General features: G+C 40.6%; 1 protein-coding gene across 11 annotated transcripts in view; it reads left to right on the plus strand.

Annotated features, from left to right (window-relative positions):
- The window catches only part of MRPL39 (mitochondrial ribosomal protein L39), a 239,861-nt gene that overhangs the window by 45,757 nt on the left and 173,837 nt on the right, over positions 1-20,267 (plus strand). For 7 of the 11 annotated variants that reach the window (XM_077995881.1, XM_077995876.1, XM_077995880.1 and 4 more), the window contains exon 10: positions 11,965-12,026. The exons of the other annotated variants lie outside the window; for them this stretch is intronic. In XM_077995881.1, the coding sequence (XP_077852007.1) occupies positions 11,965-12,026 (62 nt within the window). The remainder of the gene's footprint in view (positions 1-11,964; positions 12,027-20,267) is intronic. 11 annotated transcript variants of the gene reach the window in all.

Genomic DNA, 20,267 nt, shown 5'->3' on the forward strand with positions numbered 1-20,267 from the left:
TATGTAACTGGGCTTTGAGAACGTTTGTACTGTGTCTGGTACCCGCATTTATACTTGGGATGTCAAGATACAGGACCTGAAACTTTAAAAATTTTAACCTTACCAACATTCTCCCCTTGCCCTCCACTGCCATCTCCAGGACATATTCCTGGAGCACATGGGCCTTCAGTCGTTTTAATTTTTCCTCTCTCTTTTCTCCCGGACCCGGCCACAAGGGGAACATTTTCCTGGAGCAGCCATTTGATTTTGGGGGATGGAAAGGAACAAATAGATGTAAAGCCTGGCAAGTTTATCCTGCAAGCCTAGTCGAGTAACTCATTCATGAGTATCAGTTCAATAAACGTTTAGACCTTGAAGAAGAAGGAAACATGAGCAAGAAACGGAGGACAGGAATAGATCTAGCCTCATCATCATGTGACTGGGGCCTTTTTGTAAGAAAGACGGGGCCACTGCTGGATTGCATTGCAAGTATCCAGTACTTGGACCTCCCTGTCAAGGGCACACGACATTTTAGAATAGTTTGTATTAAACTGATGTCAGTTTCTAGGACCCCTGAATACATGTCAGAGCTGGAAATCCCGTAGTACTTAATTTACAGATGGCTCAGGTTGGTTAAGGAACTTGGGAGCATTTTAAAATCCTCTATTCTTAAGATACATACTTTTTCTCTTCCTTATAATTCAGACAAGAATAATCATGATGATAACAACTAACACTTATAAAGCATTTGCCATGTGCCAGATCCTGCCCAAACACTCCTTATATGCATTAACTCTTTCAGTCCTCACTATGATCATATGAGGGAGGAGCATTATAATTTCTGTTTCCAGATGAGGAAACTGAGCACAGAGAGATTAAACATGTTACCTTAGGTCCTAGTAAGTAGTCAAGCAGAGATTCAAACTCAGTTCCAACCCTGGAGGGCTGGCTCCATAGTCCAGTCTCCCTGCTTTCCAGATCCATGTGACATCGAGGAGCTGGGGAAGTTGTGCAGTGGGGCATGTGACAAGGATGCATGGTCAGAAAGCCCTGCAAGGCCTTTCTGAATTTCCCATTTCTCATTCTAGATTGAACTGTATGAAATCGCCCATAGGCAATTCTAGGATGACCTTTCATCCCTAGAATGACAAGTTTGTATAACTCACTTTAATAGGAGCAGGAAATTGCTCAATCCTCCCTTCCCCCAGTGATGGAAGTAATTTCAGGTCATGTGCAAACCTCCCCATTTTAGGTCCCAGTTTGAGACATCCAGAATAGTGGATGGAGAAATGGGTTTTAGGAGTCAAATACACCTGCATTTTACACTAATTCTAGCTGTGGAATCTGAAGGTTAACCTTTCTGTGTCTCAGCTTCCTATAAATGACAATGATGTTGTCTCCCATTAGGGATTACTGTAGACTGAATCATGTTCTCCTCAACTTCATATGTTGAAGCCCTAACCCCCAATGTTATCCCCATTTGGAGATAGGGCCTGTGAGGAGGTGATAAAGGTTAAATGAGGTCAAAAGGGTGGATCTCTAATCCCATAGAGCTAGTGCCCTTATGAGAAGAGGAAGAGACACCAGAATTCCCTTTCTGTCAGAGATCAGTCAAAGCAGAGGTCATGTGAGCACACAATGGGATGGTGGTTTCCTGTAAGCCAGGAAGAGAGTCCTCACCAGAAACCAAACCCCGCAGGACCTTGATCTGGAACTTTCTAGCCTCCAGAATGTGAGAAAATAAATTGTTGTTGTATCAGCCACCCAGTCTATGGTATTTTCTTATGGCAGCCCTAGCAGACTAAGAGGGATATGATGATTAAATAAGGTGATGGATAAAAAATACCTGCTCCAGGCTGGGTGCAGTGGCTCACGCCTGTAATCCCAGCACTTTGGGAGGCCAAGGCATGTGGATCACGAGGTCAGGAGATCGAGACCATCCTGACTAACACAGTGAAACCCTGTCTCTACTAAAAATACATAAAAAAAAAAAGCCAGACGTGGTGGCAGGTGCCTGTAGTCCCAGCTACTCAGGAGGCTGAGGCAGGAGAATGGCGTGAACCTGGGAGGTGGAGCTTGCAGTGAGCCAAGATCGCACCACTGCATTCCAGCCTGGGCAACAGAGAGAGACTCTGTTTCAAAAAAAAAAAAAAAAAAAAAAAAGGACCTGCTCCAAATGGATAGCTTGAGAAAGTAAGGACTGGCCACCTGCCCACCTGCCGGGACAAGTATTATCCCATGGATGTTGTTGTGGGCTGAATTGTGTCCCTCTTCCCCCACCTCCCAAATTCATATATTGATGTCCTAACACCCAATACTTCAGATGAGATCGGGTGTGTACGGGGTGGTATGGCCATAGACCACCCAGTACTTCAGAACATAACCTTATGTGGAAACAGGGCCTTTGTGGATGTAATTAGTCAAGATGAGGTCATATTAAAATAGGGTTGGCTCCTAATCCAATATGACTGGTGTTCTTAGAAAAAGAACATGATGTGTAGAGAAAGAAACACATATAGAAGGAAGACAGGGTGAAGAAACATTGGGAAAAGATGGCCATCTACAAGCCAAGGACAGGGGCTTGGAACAGATCCTTCCCTCACAGCTCTGAGAAGGAATCAATCCTATTGACATCTTGATCTTGGACTTCAGCTAACAGAACTGAAAGGCAATAACTTTCTGTTGTTTAAACTACCCAGTTTACGGTACTCTGTCACAGCAGCCCTCGCAAAGTAATATGGATGTGTCTCCAGGGCTGATGGGGCTGTGTTCTCATCCCTCATCTTACCCTCCAGAGACTGAGCAGCTCACATCAATGACCTTCCAGATAAGAGTGGCACTTGTTGATATTACTTAATATCAATAATGATGAATAGATTGTGACAACTGGCACAGCTACAGATCAATGATGAAGTCTTGCTAAAAACATCATAGTTTTCTGAAATTCTACAGAAACCAACAATAACCACACGGAATGATTAGGAACCAGCCTCCAATCTCTCTCCTTAAAAAAAAATAAGTGGTAGAAAAAAATAAAAATAGTTTCTGGAGGTTTAGTACTCAACGATCTTGAAGCTCAGCCCTTCGGAAGAATGTAAGACAGAGATGGTGAGTGAAGAAATAGACCCACATTTCAGGCTTGACCAGCTTATTTATTGTGGCGCAAGGTTTCAGTTCACTGTTTACCCTGTTGTACAATAACATGGAGATAATTAATTATTTTGTAAACTTGTGGTTGCTCTCCATCCCTCAGGATGAAACGAGCTGAGTTGGCTTCCTTTGGACCCCATCAGTGGCGCAACCATAATTAGTGCCTGAGGCTAAAAAAAATGTAGCCTTCATAAGATGTTCAGACTTCATAAAGAGTGTTTGTTTTTATTTTTCACAGAGAAAACATCAGAGAGTTTTTTCTGTCATAATTTAATTTTTATTCCTTTCACTGTTTATAACATTTGGAAGCCCAATTCTGGTCTATGTTGTTTTCACCCACGTTTCCTCTGTAAATGGGTTGCTGCTTTGGCGTATTATGTGATACTCTTTTTTTTTCTTTTTTTCTTTTTTTTTTTTTTTTGAGACGGAGTCTTGCTCTCACCCAGGCTGGAGTGCAGTGGCCCCATCTCCACTCACTGCAAGCTCCGCCGCCTCGCGGGTTCATGCCATTCTCCTGCCTCAGCCTCCCGAGAAGCTGGACTACAGGTGCCCACCACCTCGCCTGGCTAATTTTTTTGTATTTTTAGTAGAGACGGGGTTTCACTGTGTTCGCCAGGATGGTCTCCATCTCCTGACCTCGTGATCCGCCTGCCTCGGCCTCCCAAAGTGCTGGGATTACAGTTGTGAGCCACCGCGCCCGGCCTATGTGATACTCTTAAATGCTGGGATGCCTTTCCCTTCAGAGGGTAAAGGAGCGGCTTTTTTTTTCTCTCTCTCTCCATCAAATAGGTGAAATTTACAAATTACAGAGAATTAACCTCTCAACTTTATCTTTCCCATTCACCCCTCCAGAAGGCACAGTGGAATAAAGTCAAACCTCTGCAAAGGAGACCAGTGTTTTCTGCAGTGAGTTACAGGCTCTTTTTAGCTATGGTCTAATTGTTTAATCATTTGTGCCCATCAAATGCCTCTTAAGAATTCTTTTGTCTGTACATACACTGCCTTACATAGATAACTTTTTTCATAAAATTTAAAGTTTTCGATAATGCAGAGGTTTTGCTCTTGGCTCATTTCTTCATGTGAACATTTTGGGAAGCCAGGTTTTCACAGTCTTTTGGAAATTTTCGTATAATGGAGGAAAAGTTAGATTCTGGGGAAAGGACCAAGATTCTCAAAATATTTTGGTTCATGAACAACCTTGGAAGGTAACTATTCTGCTTCCATATAGATGTCATCATCATCACATCACATATAGAGAAAATTCCTCCACCTGCCCCCCCATAGCGCTCACTTCCCTCAGTATCTGACCTCAACCATATTCTTATCTCAACTGGCCTGGCTCAGTGTTTCAAGCTTCAGTTTGTGAATTGATGAGTCACCTGTAGTAAATTACTCTACACTGTCTTATTTCCCCCGTCCTTCCTCTCTGAAATAACTGGGGAGACTTCTCTGAGCACCAACAGTGTCTGTTTTTATTTTTTTCAACTTTTATATTCAGGGAGTATGTGTGCAGGTTTGTTATGAGGGTATATTGTGTGATGCTGAGATTTGGGGTACAATTAAACCCATCACCCGGGTAGTGAGCATAGTACCTAGTAAGCAGTTTTTCATCCCTTGCTGCGCTCCCTCCCCTATCTTATAGTCTCCAGTGTCCATTATTCCCATTTTTATGTCCATGTGTACCCCCCACTTTTTTTTGAGACAAAGTCTTGCTCTGTTGCCTGGACTGGAGTGCTCACTGTAACCTCTGCTTCCCAGGCTCAAGCAATTCTCATGCCTCAGCCTCCTGAGTAGCTGGGACTACAGGTATACACCACCATGCCAGGCTAATTTTTGTATTTTTAAGTAGAGACAGGGTTTATCCATGTTGGCCAGGCTGGTCTTGAGCTCCTGGCCTCAAGTGACCCACCCACCTCGGCCTCTCTAAGTGCTACGATTACAGGCATAAGCCACCATGCCCGGCGCTGTGTACTTCATGTTTATTTCCCACTTATAAGTGAGAACATGTAGTCTTTGATTTTCTGTTTCTGCATTAATTTGCTTAAGATAATGGCCTCCAGCTGCATCCATGTTGTGCAAAGGATATGATTTTGTTTTTTTTTAATAGCTGCATAGTATTCCATGCTGTGTATATATATCATATTTTCTTTATCCAATCCACCACTGATGGACATCTAGACTGATTTCATGTCTTTGTTATTGTGAATAGTGCTGGAGTGAACATACAAGTGCATGTGCCTTTTTGGTAGGACAATTTATTTCCCTTTGGGTATATACTCAGAATGGGATTGCTGGGTTGAATGGTAGTTCTATTTTTAGTTCTTTAAGAGATATCCAAACTGCTTTCTATAGTGGCTGAAGTAATTTAAATCCCCATAAACAGCGTATAGTTATTCCTTTGTTTTCTGCAACCTCACCAACATCTTTTATTTTTGGGCTTTATAATAATAGCCATTCTGACTGGTGTGACATGGTATCTCATTGTGGTTTTGAGTTGCATTCTCTGATGATTAGTTGTGATGAACATTTTTTCATATGTTTGTTGTCTGCTTGTATGACTTATTTTGAGAAGTGTCTGTTCATGTCCTTTACCCACTTTTTAATGGGGTTGTTTTTGCTCATTGATTTAAGTTCCGTATAGATTATGGATATTATACCTTTGTCAGAAGCATAGTGTGCAGATATTTTCTCCCGTTCTGTCTATCATCTGTTTACTCCGTGGATAGTTTCTTTTGCTGTGCAGAAGCTCTTTAATTTAGTTATGTCCCATTTATCAATTTTTACTTTTGTTGCAACTGCTTTTGAGGACTTAGCCTTAAATTCTTTGCCAATTTGATATCTGGGTTTACTTCTAAAATTTTTACAGTTTGAGGCAGCAATATCTATTCTTGTGTTCTTTTTCTGCCTGAAGACCAAAATGTATAAATCAGGCACCTGGAACCAAGCTGAGAACTCAGTGATACTCTCATATTGCTCATTGAATGAGTCCTAGGACTGTCACAAAATACTATGACTTAAATAACAGAAATTTATTGCTCACAATTCTGGAGGCAGGAAGTCTAAGATCATGGTGCTAACTGATTCAGTTCTAGGTGAGCACTTTCTTCCTGCAGACAACCACCTTCTTGCTATGTTCTCATATGACCTTTCATTGGTGGGTGCATGTGGAGAGATATACCCACCTCTCTCCCTATCTTTATAATACCACTACTCCTGTTTAGATTAGGGCCTTAGCCTTATAACCTCATTAATTACCTCCTGAAAAAAGCCCCATCTCCAAATTTTTATTGGTGATTAGGGCTTTATTGGTGATTGCTTAAGATAATGGCCTCCAGCTGCATCCATGTTGTGCAAAGGATATGATTTTGTTTTTGTTTTTATAACTGCATAGTATTCCATGGTGTGTATATATCATATTTTCTTTATCCAATCCACCGTTGATGGTGGGAACACCAACGTTGTGGGGGAATACAATTTAGATCATAGCATATTGCCCATGGCCCCCCAAATTTACTTCCTTCTCACGTGCAAAATATATATATTTTAACTTGATAGCCCACAAAAGTCCAACATGAACTGAAGTCCAAAGTCTCATCTAAATGTCATCCAAATCAGATATGGATAAGACTCCAGCTCTCATTCATCTTGAGGCAAAATTCCTCTCCAGCAAGTCAGATAAGTTATGTGCTTCCAAAATACAATGGTAATACAGGAATAGGGTAAACATTTCCATTTCAAAAAAGAGAAATAGAAAAGAAGGAAGAGGTCATACATCCCAAGCAAGTCCAAAAACTTAGTGAGGCAAATTCCATTAGTTCTAAAGGCTCAAGAACAATTCTCTTTGGTTTGATGCTCTGTCCTTCAGACCCAATGGGATGATGGCATCACCCCCATGGCTCTAGTTGGAGGTCTCACCTCCAAGACTTCAAGTGGAGACGATCTGACCTTTAGAAACCAAGGTGGTGGCCTTGATGACCTCTGGATTGCCTGCAGGGTCATTTTCCCCTCTTCTTTAAGAATAGGATATGTGTGCAGCCAAATAGCTCTGTTGTCTGGTCAAATCCGAGAAGTTCAATAGCTTTCCTTCATTTTGTTCAGTCTCTGTTCCCTTCAGTTGAGAAGGAAAATATTTTTACTCATATGATCTCATTAGCTCTTTATGAGGTGATAATCCAGCTACACTTTGATGTTCTCTTCAGAGCATGCTTTCTCATTTTTTGCAATATGGGTAGACTGAGAATTTTCCTAATATTCAAGTCCTGTTTTTTTTTTTTTCTCAACAATCCCTTCTTCAATTAACCTCTCTCCTTTCACATATTCCTAAAAACAGCCAGGAGGAACAAACCCACTTCTTCAACACTCTGCTTAGAAATACTCTCAGTTAACTACCCAGTTTCATTGCTTTCAAGTTCTATCTTCCACAAAACAGTAGAATATGGTCACAATTCAGCCAAGTTCCTTGCCACTATCTAAGAAGCGTAACTTTTTCTTTAGTTTCCAATAGAATGTTCCTCATTTTCATTTGAGACCTCACCAGAATAGCTATTAACATCTATATTTCTGCCAACATTCTCTTTATGTGTATTTACCTTTTCACTGAGAAGATTGAAGCTTTCTTTCCAACTCTCTATTTCCATATGAAACCTCACCAGAAATTGCTTTTAATGTCTGTATTTCTAGCATGGACCTCAACACTCTTCTAGCCCCTATGCATTACTCAATTCCAAAGCTGCTTCAACATTTTTGAGTATTTGTTATAGCAGCATTCAATTTCTTGGCATCAAAACCTGTATTAGCCTGTTAGGGTTTCCATAACAAAATATGATAGACTAGTGGTTAAAAGACAGAAATTTACTTCTCACAGTTCTGGAGGCTGGGAAGTCTAAGACCAAAGTGCCAGCTGGTTAGATGCCTAGGACGTGCCTTCTTCCTGGCTTGCAGATGGCCACCTTCTCACTATGGGCTCACGTGGGATTTCCTCAGTGTGTGCATGTAGAGAGAGAGATCTGTCTCTTCCTCCTCCTACGAGGGCACCAGTCCTATTGGATTAGAACACCGTCCTTCTGACATCATTTTAACCTTAATTCTAAAAGCCCTATCTCCAAATACAATCGTATCGGGGGTTAGGGCTTCAACATGTGAATTATGTGAGGGGAGGCACAATTCAGTCCACAGCACTCACTGACTACAAAAATGGTGTTTGGCTTTCTTTTTGTATTCTTCTTTTTCATTGTTTTCAGTTTTTAAAAAGTATTTATAGGGGAAACGTACAAAGGTGGGGACCATCTTTGGAGCCCTCAGAATGGTATCCTCTGTACCTCTGGGCAGTCACAGCCCTCATGGGTCCTTGGTCAGAAGCATCTCACCAGTCTCTGTTGGGGCCTCATCTGTGATTTCTACAGGGGTGTATGCTTTTTTTAAATAAATAAAATAATTTCAATTTTCTTTTTGCCAAGCTTTATTTTTAAATTATTCAACTATCCCAATGGCCTTTTAAATCCTTTTTCATCTCCAGGTCTGTTTTAAGAACAGCATTCTAATGTTCATTCTGTTGAATATAGTTTTAAACTTATCCCAGTGCTAGGTTTAGGGTGTGGGACAAAGTGAATCCAAGGGAATAGCATGAATAGGGGCAGTAAACTGTGGAAATGAGCTAGCCTTGAGCTTCAAGATTATCATTCGTGTAAACAGATACATGATAAAACTAATACAAACATACTCAAGAGGTCACTTGACATTATTCTATTTTACAGAAAACATATGCATCTAAATAAGTTCCAGGCTCAGTTATCTCTGAAATAACAAAATACTTTCAGGTGGATAAACACAAAAGAAATACCTCAGTTTCCCACATTTTCTTCAAGCCTCAAAGGAATGTGTAGTTAAAATTCTTTTTTTTTGTAGAAGTGACCAGTATCTTTGATATCATCAGACAACAAAACTTTAGTCATGCTGATTTCTATCCTGTATTTTGAACACAGCTCTTTGTTGGAGTTCTGTACGTTTATTCTTCTAAAAAAACCTTCCCTGATTTATCCAGCCTTCATAGTCTAAACTTTTTGTCCAAACTCTTATGGCACTGATGATCAGATTTCTCTATTATTATTTTAGAGACAGGGTCTCTCTCTGTCACCCAGGATGAGTTCAGTGGCATAATCATAGCTCACTGAAACATCACATTCCTAGCCTTAAGTGATCCTCCCACCTCAGCCTCCCACGTAGCTAGGACTACAAGCATGTGCCACCATGCCCAACCAATTTTTAAAAAATTTTTATTCTTTGTAGAGACAGGGTTTTGTTATGCTGCCCAGGCTGGTCTTGAACTCCTGGCCTCAAGTGAGCTTTCCACCTCAGCCAGCTAAAGTACTGGAATTACAGGCATAAGCCACTGCATCTGGCCCAGATTTCTCTATTATTCACTGTTGCATTTCATACTGTATCATTTGATTTTCTTATTCAGCTGCATTATCAGTGTTTGTTTTTATCTTGCTAACATAAATGTAACATGTTCAAGAACTGAATTCATGTTTTATTTACTAAATTACTATTCCTCATAATACTTAGCATAGTATTTAGTGTTAGGTGCAAGATAGTTAATCAATAAGTTCTGAATTAGATTAACTTTGCTAGGAAACAGAAGACCAACAGAAGAATAGCAAGTGTATATATTCAAAGATGACCTGAACAGGGGTGCAGTTTTGACTCAACAAATTAAGGGTCTGTGAATGCTAATAAATACAGTGTTTGGTATATTTGGTATATGTTTATATAGTTTGGATATAAGTCCCTGCCCAAATCTCATATTGAAATATAATCTCCTTGGAGGTAGGGCCTAGTGGGAGGTGATTGGATCATGGAGTAGAGTTCTCATGAATGGTTTAGGACCATCCCCCTTGGTTCTGTCCTCATGACAGTGAGTAAATTCTTATGAAATCTGGTCATTTAAAAGTATATGGCACCTCCTGCCTCACTGTCTTGCTCCTGCTTTCACCATGTGACGTGCCTGCTCTGCCTTTCCCTTCCATTATGATTGGAGGTTCCTGAGGCCTCCCCAGAAGCAGATGCACCATGCTTTCTGGACAGCCTGCAGAACCATGAGCCAATTAAACCTCTTTCCTTTGTAAATTACCCAGTCTCAGGTATTTCCTTAATAGCAGTGTGAGAATGGACTAATACAATGTTGATTAATAAAATTATATTGACTCATGAATGCCCCTACTTGAAGAATAATAGAAATTGATTTCCAGGGTGGCAGTTGGTAGAACTCTTGATTTATATGGTCAAATTTATTTCTCCATGATCTTGATCATCTCAGTAATTGGTGCCACCTTCTGCTTTATTGTTCGAGCACCTGTTATTTCTTACGTTCTGTCACTCCATCATATCCAGTTCATTAAGAATTCATAGACTCTACCTCTAAACCATAGCCTGACTCCACCTACATGTGCCCATCTCTACTGCTACTACTCTAGTCCAAACCACCATCCTCTTTTGCTTAGACAATTGTCATGCTTTGTTCCCTTTTCCTCCCATAATGCGTACATAGCCAGGGTGGTCTTTTAAAAACCTAACTCTGCTGCCACATTCTTACCTGAAATTCTGCCATACTTGCCATAGCACTCAGGATAAATGTAAACTCCAACCTGATCTGCAGGTTTACAGCATCTGGATCCCACTTACCCTTCAGACTTTGTTTGTGCATTGTTCATTTTTACTGTATTTCAACCACAGTAGCTTTAGTTGTATTCCTGGAAATTAATGAGCCTGGCTCTGTCTTAAGAATTTACATGGTAATAACCACTGTGTTCATTCTGATTTTATATTCTCTAGGCAGTAAGAGGGCAGTTTCTGAGAAAATCAGCAAACAGAACTGTGGGGGGAATACTTTTGCTAACTCTAATTTTCTAGGGCAGTACAATTCTCTCTTGCCGGTAAAATTGAACTGCCCATAGTGGTGAAACCAGATGAGAAGTGTACCTTACGTGACTTCTCTCAAAAAGTAATGTGAGCTCTTTAGTGTCTCTTTACAAATAATTTCACCTCTTGTTGAGGAACTGGTGATCCAAAGGAGACCAAAGAATAAGTAATGAGAGAGATCTTAGGAATATAGCTTGATATAAATCAGAATCTTGTCCTACCACAGATACCTTCTTCCTCAAAGCTCAGCAAGCAAATATCCATGATGCCAGATCATCAGGCCCTAGGGCTCGGGTCGCTGCTGTTGCTAGTATGGGTCCTCCATTCTAGGAATTAGCATGTATTACACAGTGGGAATGTAACTGGAACCCCACAGAGTCCTTTGATGTTCAGAGATGTAAATTATCTTTCTGTTGGGACAACCTCATTTACATGAAGTGATCATTTCCTCTAAGTTTGGTGCCTGAGTGTTCAGTTTCCTGAGTACCATCTCTTGGGTAATGGCAAGATAATAGATGTATTACTAGCCTTCTCTCAATGCCAATTTAAGGGATTTGGGTACAAACCCCAGATGTTTCTTCTCACTTTCTAATTTAAATGCAGGTTCCCAACGTGATAATGGGAGAGCCTCCTAAGTGTGTGATATAGTTTGGATATTTGTCCCCGCCCAAATCTCATGTTGAATTGTAATCCCTTTTGTTGGAGGTGGGGCCTAGTTGGAGATGTTTGGATTGTGGGGGTGGATCCCTCATGAATGGCATGGGCCATCCCCTTGGTGATAAGTGAGCTCTCGCTCTGAGTTCACATGAGAACTGGTCGTGTAAAAGTGTGTGACACGTCCCCTGACAACTGTCTCTCTCTCTTGCGCTCTACCATGGGATATGCCTGCTCCCCGTTTGCCTTCTGCCATGATGGAAGCTTCCTGAGGCCTCCCCAGAAGCACATGCTGGTGCTATGCTTTCTGTACAGCCTGCAGAACCGTAAGTCAATTAAACCTCTTTTTTTTTTTTTTTCTAAATTACTCAGTCCCAGGTATTTCTTTATAGCAATACAAAAATGGTGAATACGGTGTGTGCTCACATGGAGGGTTACAAATTATTCTGGTAGGGAAGATCTTTGGTGTTTCCCACACCATACACCAATACCACACTGCTAGAATGTCTTTAGAAGGCAGTGTCACACACACAGAAGTTCTAATTGAGGTACATCCTCAGCAGGGTGGCTAACTGGATAGGCACTGCCTCACGGAAGTTTCTTATCCCTGGAATGCCATACTAGGCTGTGGTGATGCCACATTGTGATGGCAGTTTTATAGCAGGATGCTTATTTTATATCTATCCATCTATCTGTCTGTCTGTCTGTCTGCCTGTCTGTCTATCTGGATATATAAAAGGCCATATCTGTATAGGTCATCTATAGTAGGATGCTTATTTTATATCTATCTGGATATATAAAAGGCCATATTTGGATAGGTCATCTATCTGGATATATATTAAAGGCCATTTGTACACAAATGTTCAGGTAAATAACATTAAGCTTGGAAAAATATATCTCAGATCCCAATTAAAAGATAAAGATGGTCTAGACAGGCTCCCACTTTATTTTCTCTGAAAAAGAGGCCTAGGTGTGAAGGCCTGGCCTTGGCGCTTTGTCACTTGGATGCTTTGTCCTATCCCTGAGGTGTCTAGCGTTCTTCAAGGACCAAAACGTGAGGTTTACAGTTAAAAACAAATCCGAAGATCCTGTAGCCATGCTCAGGAGCCAGGAGTTTTTTCTTGGAGAAAAGGAATGGTCAGAGCCTTGGTCTGGTGAGAAGCAGGGTCATTAGGACAAGCCCAGGCTGTCAAGTCCTACCCTGCTCCTAGTTCCTTGCTCTAATGTATAGTTGCTTTTAATTTTATAATTTATTTTATTTTATTTTGAGACAGGATCTTGCTCTGTCACCCAGGCTTAAGTGCAGTGGTACAAACACAGCTCACTGTAGCCTCAACCTCCTGGGCTCAAGCAATTGTCCTGCCTCAGCCTTCCTAGTAGCTGAGACTCTAAGCGTGTGCCACTATGCTGGCTAATGTTTTGATTTTTTGTAGAGATGGGGCCTTCACTTTGTTGCCCAGGCTGATTTCAAACTATAGGCTTAAGTGATTCTCCCACCTTGGCCTCCCAAAGTGCTGGGATTATAGGTGTGAGCCATAGCACCTGGCCAACATATTTTAAAACTAAAGTTTATTGCCTGAAAAGTTCTAATGTAACATTGTTCTGTATAGACACATAGACACACACAGAAAAACTGCTTTATTGATAATAAATAAAATAGCTTAACTATAATAGAAAAGAATCACAACTAAAAATGGTCTTAGCCTGAGCTCCACATGAAGAATAAAGAATTATTCTTTATCTTTTATATATCCTACTCAGATAGCAGTTTCATTTTGCCTCACCTTATGAATCTTTAATTCTTCAGCACCTGTTAACTTAGTGCATTTATGCACCTCTTATGATCCTGACTTGTTTTAAGTTAAATAACTAGAACTGTATCAGGAAGTACTAAAATTTCTAATGATTATAATTTATTGTCTTCTTTGTTCATTTAAAAATATTGCATTGCCACTGTGATGGTTAATTTGATGTGTCACTTTGACTGTGCCACAGGGGCCCAGATATTTTATGAAACATTATTTCTAGGTGTGCTTGTGAGGATGTTCCTGGGTAAAATTCGCATTTGAATTGGTCGATTGAGTAAAGCAATTTGCCCTTCTCCATGTAGGTGGGCATCAGCCAGTCCTTTCAAAGCCCAAATAGAACAAAAAGTGGAGGAAGGAAGAATTTGTTCTCTGCCTGACAGTTTGAGCTGGGACATACATCTACTGCCCACAGATTAAGACTTACACCCTTAACTCTCTTGGTTCTCTGTAGTCTGAATTCTGACAATCTTAAATCCTGAAGGGCTTTGTTCTTTCTTCTTGTATCTCTAACCATTAAATGAACCACTGTTACTACATGTACATGCCGCTTTACCATCATACTTGAACATCGAATCCACAAATTATTCTAATTGAGAAATGACATGAAAGAATTCAAGGCGTTCTATCCCCATTGGGTCAATTTGTGGAAAATAGAAGATTCAACCTCATATGGAGAAAATATGCATAAGAGTCTGTAAGCAACTTCGGCCTCCTGTGAAGAATAAAATGTGTGCAAATACAAACATATTCTTGTAGGGAGTTAAATATCCTGAGACCATGTAAGTGCCTAAGGATGAACAAGGAAATCCAGGATAGACTGCATATTATTAAATTTAAAGAATCTGTTATACAACATGCAAACATGGTTCTAGAAACAGCTACCTGTGTAACTAATTCTGGGTTATAGGAAGCCCAGGTACCATGAGGGTAGTAAGATAATTTTTTGTTTCATCCCAATGGGAGCAGCTAGATGTAACCCATTTTTGCTGCAGCCGATTGCAAAATCAGCCTTATTGCTTCTGTCTCTCTGGGTTCTGTGAAATGGGTTCTGGATGCAGTGTGGGTTTTTTTTGTTGTTGTTTATTTGTTTGTTTTCTGTTGTTGCTGTTGTTGTTCTCTTTGCCATCACAGCATTACTGTCTTTTGTAACAAAACTTTTAATTTATTTTTTCAGAGTGTTAAGCACCTTCTTACCCTCACCAAAGTTATCTAATAGAGCAGGGTCTAAGCATTGTGTTTGACCATGATTGGTTGCTTGAAGCACTAACCTGTAGTTGGTTTCCATGGAGCAAATAATAGCACCACACTTGCTGGATTAACGTGTATCAGAGAAAATTGATGTGCTCAAGGACAGCAGCAGGAATTAAGTCTTGCTGTTACCATTCACCTTCTGAGGCAGGTCGCAGCAACCTGATAGGGCGAGGTGTTAGATTTTGGGATAGTGACTTCACCTCTGGACTTTGAGGCTTTTAAGGATCATGATTAGGGAAGTATTTGCTATTCTCCTGAAGTGATCAGGGCCAGGTTCCCAGCTTTATGGTTGCAGCCATATGACGTGACAAACTAGTGACAGACTCCTCCACATTAGCCTTCCTAGTTGGGGAAGAACACACCTCTTTCCTGGCGTGTTCTGGGTGGGTAGTTTGGTAGACAGAGCAGTGGACTCTTCGAAGATGTCTAACTCCTACTTCCTGGAACCTGCGAATAGGTTATGTTACATGGCAAGTGGGAATGAGGGTGCTAGATAGAATTATGTTTGCTAATCAGCTGACCTTAACATTAAGAGATTATCTTAGATTATTTGGGTGAGCCCCATGTGATCACAAGGGTCATTAAATGTGGTAGAGGAAAGCAAGAGTTTATGTCACAGTAATGTGATGTGAGAAAGACTTGCCTGGTTATTGCTTTAAGGATGGAAGGGGCCCACAAGCCAAGGAAGTGGGCAGCCTCTAGAAGATGGAAAAGGCAAGAGACAGATTCTCCACTAGAGCCTCCAGAAGGAGCACAGCTCTGTTGACCCATTTTAGAATTCTTACTTTCAGACTGTAAGAAATAAATTTGTCTTGTTCTAAGCCATAAAGTTTGTGGTAATTTGTTTTACAGTAGCAATAGGATACTGAGGTCCAAGTCTTGAACAGTATTGATTGTTTCAAGTGACTGGGTTATAATCTGTTTTCATAGATCTTTGCAGAGACCAGCTTCTTCCTCCTGCAGGTAGCCATTCTTGGACAAGTTGATATAGTTTAGATGCTGTGCCCTCCAAATCTCATGTGGAATGTAACCCCCAATGTTACAAGTGTATGCCTCATGGGGGTAGATCCCTCATGAATTGCTTAGTACCATCTCCTTGGTGATGAGTGAGTTCTTACTCTGGTAGTTTATGTGAGATCTGGTTGTTTGAAAGAGCATTGCACCTCCCCACCTCCACCTCTTGCTCACTGTCTTGCCATGTGACATTGTCTGCTCTCCCTGCACTTTCTGCCATGATTATAAGCTTCCTGAGGCCCTCACCAGGAGCAGATGCTGGAGCCATGCTTGTACAGCCTGCAGAACCTTGAGTCAATTAAACATTTTTAATAAAAATAAACTACTCAGCTTCAAGTATTTCTTTATAGCAATGCAAAAATTTTCTGATACAGAAAATTGGTACCAAAGAGTGGGGCATTGCTATAAAGATACCTCAAGATGTGGAAGCAGCTTTGGAACTGGATAACAGGCAGAAGATTGAAGAAGACAGATTTAGGCAGATTCACAAGATAGAAAGATGAGGGAAAGTTTGAAATTTCTTGGAGACTAGTTAAATGGTTGTGACCAAAATGCTGATGGATATATGGACAGTGAAGTCTAGGCAGACAAGGTCTCAGATGGAAATGAGGACGTTATTGGGAACTGGAGGAAAAGTTACCCACGTTATGCTCTGGCAAAGAGCTCGGTTACATTTTGTCCATGTCCTAGGGATCTGTGGAAGGTTGAACTTAAAACTGATGACTTAGGGTATCTGGTTGAAGAAATTTCTAAGCAGCAAAGCATTCAGGAATAAAGTAGTGCCGGGCATAGTGGCTCATGCCTGTAATCCCAGCATTTGGGAGGCTAAGGTAGGCAGATCCCTTGAGGTCAGGAGTTTGAGATCAGTCTGGCCAACATGGAGAAATCCCCATCTCTACTAAAAATACAAAAATTAGCTGGGTGTGGTGGTGCACACCTTTAGTCCCAGCTACTTGGGAGGCTGAGGCAGGTGAATTGCTTGAACCTAGGAGGCAGAGGTTTTAGTGAGCCAAGATCGCGCCACTGCACTCCAGCCTGGGTGACAAAGAAAGAATCCATCTTAAAAAACCAAACCAAACCAAAACAAACAAACAAACAAATAATGGAGTGGCTGCTTCTAACAGCAGTCAGATAAGGAAACAAATAAATGACTTAAAGTTAGAATTTATATTTGAAAGGGAAGCAGAACATAAACATTTGGAAAGTTTGTAGCCTAGCCACGTGACAGAGGAGGAAAAAAGTATTTTCCGGAGAGGGATCCTGTAGAGCAACCACTTGCTAGAGAGGCTTGCATGACTAAAGCCAAGTGCTAATATCCAAACCAATTGGAAAAAGGCTTTGAAGGCATTCCAGAAGTCTTCAGGACAGCCCCTCCCATTGCAGACCCAGAGTTTTAGGAGGAAAGAATGGTTTCAGGGGCCAGGCCTAGGGTATAGGTGCCCTGCTCAGCCTCAGGATGCTGTTCTCTGCCTTCAGGCAACTCTGGCTCCAGCCTCAGCTCAAAGGTCCACAGGTACAACTCAGAATGCTGCTTTGGAGAGTGCAAGCCATAAGCCTTGATGGCCTCAATGTGGTGTTAAATCTACAGGTTCATAAAATGCAAGAGTGAAAGAGGCTTGGCAACTTTCACCTAGATTTCAGAGGATGTATGGAAAAGGCTAGGTGCCTTTCAGAAGCCTGCTACAGGGGTGAAGCCCCCACAGAGAACTTCTACTAGGTCAGTGCCAAGGGAAATGTGAGGTTGGAGCCTGCACATGGAGTCCCCACTGGGGCACTGCCTGGTGGATCTGTGGGAACAGGGCTGCCACCCTCCAGACCTGAGACTGGTAGAGCCACCAGCAGCTTGTATCTTGAGCCTGGAAAAGCTGCAGAGACTCAGCTCCAACCCATGAGAGCAGCCATGCATGTTGGACCTTGCAAAGCCACGGGGTTGGAGCTGCCCAAGACCTTGGGAGTTCACCCATTGCACCAAATGTGCACTGGCTGTGGAATATGAAGTCAAAGGAGATTATTTTGGAGCTTTAAGATTTGATGACTACCTTGCTGGGTTTAGGACTTGTGTGGGGTCTGTTGTCCTTTTCTTTTGGCCTATTTCTTCAATTTGGAATGGGAATATTTACTCAATGCCTATACCATCATTGTATCTTGGAAATAAATAACTTGTATTTGACTTCACAGGCTCATAGGTGGAAGGAACTCATCTCTAGATGAGAATTTTGACTTGGGATTTTTGATTGAGTTGATGCTGGAATAAGTTAAGACTTTGGAAGAACTATTGAGAAAGGATGATTATGTTTTGCAGTGTGAGAAGGACATGAGATTTGGGGGCTCAGGGGTACAATGATAGTTTGGATGTTTGTCCTCTCCAAATCTCATGCTGAAATGTAATCCCCAATGTTGGAGGTGGGGCCTAATGAGAGGTGTTTGGATCATGGGGGCAGATCCCTCATGAATGGTTTAGTACCATCCCCTTGGTGATGAGTGAGTTCTTGCTCTGGCAGTTCATAAGAGACCTGGTTGTTTAAAAAAGGGTGGCACCTCCCCCACACCCACTCTCTCTCTTGCTAGGTGACATTGCCTGCTCTCCCTTCATCTTCTGCTATGATTGGGAGCTTCCTGAGGCCCTCACCAGAAGCAGATGCTGGAGCAATGCTTGTATAGTCTGCAGAACCATGAGCCAATTAAACCTCTTTTTAAACATAAATTATGTCACCTCAGGTATTTCTTTATAGAGATGCAAAAATAGACTGATGCAATTAATCCTTATTAACTCACCTCTCATGAATATTTCTAACTCAGATTTAGAACCACATGATATTAGCCTTTTCTTTTAAAAATCATTTTCTTTTTTATTTAAAAATATTTAATTGACAAAGATTATATATATTCAAGGTGTACCACGTGATGATTTAATTTTATGTATACATTGTGTCATGATTATCACAATAACATTAATTAACACATCCATCACCATCCATGCTATACATTAGATCCCCAGAAATTGTTCATTTTATAACTGAATGTTTGTACCCTTTGGCCAACATCTCCTCATTTTCCCTACCCCCACCAGACCCTGGCAGTTATTGTTCTACTCTCCATCTCTATGAGTTTAACTTTTTTAGATTCTACCTATAAATGAGATCATATAGTATTTGATACTAAACTAGCATTTCTTCTCTCTGATGCCAAATATCCTGGCCCTCAACAGGATCGATATAACTACATGTTTGCTTCATCCAAACCGCACACACATGCACACACACACCAGAATGTATGGCACCAATATTATTGCTGTACTATTATTACTGAAAACAGCTTAATACTTTGCAGTCCAATTACTTTGTCTTCACGTCACTTGAAGTTATTTCTTCCTGTTTGCTGCTAATTTGATGCAAAATTAAGTTTACTTGTTTAATTTACTTTCAATTTTTAGGTATTGCTTTTTTATTTGAGTTATTTCTGTTTTATATTTTCATAATTCATTTATCTGGTTTCAAAGTTAAATTTATTAAATAAGGTATTTTTACCTTCTTTCCCTGTCTTCTCCTCTGTTTCTTCTTTCTTTTCCTTAAAATATTTTTACACTATATCCCTCAATTAAAAAATATGTGCATATATGTGTATATGTGTGCATATAAATATGTATATATCTATGTCTCTCTATATATATTTGCTTCTTTCTGTTACATAAATGGCAGTGTGCTGTCTACACTTTTCTCCATCTTTGTTTCTTACTTTACAATATATCTTGGATATCATCCCCTAGCAGAAGACATAGTCATAATTTTTCAATAAAGTTGCATACTCTCCCATCATAGACCCCAAATTGATGAACATCTGTGTGGTTTTAAAATTTTTTATAATTACAAGTAGTGCTATAATGAGTACTTTTGTTTATTAGGTTGGCACAAAAGTAATTGTGGTTTTTGCCATTACTTTCAATGTGCCAACCTTTTGTACCAACCTAATACATCTTTTGTATTTTTACCAATTGTATCGGTCAGGGTTCCTCCTTAGAAGAAGCAGCAGCAGGCTATTTATTGTAAGAAATGGGCTTGTGTGATTGTTAGGGATGGCTAGACAGGTCTGAAACATGTAGGGCAGGCTATGGGAAAGGGTAGGCTAGAACTCCCAGGCACAAGCCGAAGCTGTAGTCTACAGGTAGAATTTTTTCTTCTTCAGGGAAACCTCAGTTCTGCTCTTAGGGCCTTTGAACTGAATAAATCAGATCCACTCAGATTATCTAGGATTATCTTTCTTACTAAAAGTAAGCTGATGATAGACATCACACTACAAAATACCTTCAAAGCAACACCAAGATTGGCATTTGATTGAATAACTGGGAACTATAGCCTAGCCAATTTGATACCTAAAACTGACTATCACACTGATGCATCTTTTGTATAGATGTTTAGATATGGAATTGCTGGGTTAAAGGATAAATGCACATATAACTTTTCATGGGATTACTAAATTCCTTTCCAGAGGATTGTA

Source organism: Macaca mulatta, chromosome 3 (assembly GCF_049350105.2).
Source record: "Macaca mulatta isolate MMU2019108-1 chromosome 3, T2T-MMU8v2.0, whole genome shotgun sequence".
NCBI lineage: Eukaryota > Metazoa > Chordata > Mammalia > Primates > Cercopithecidae > Macaca > Macaca mulatta.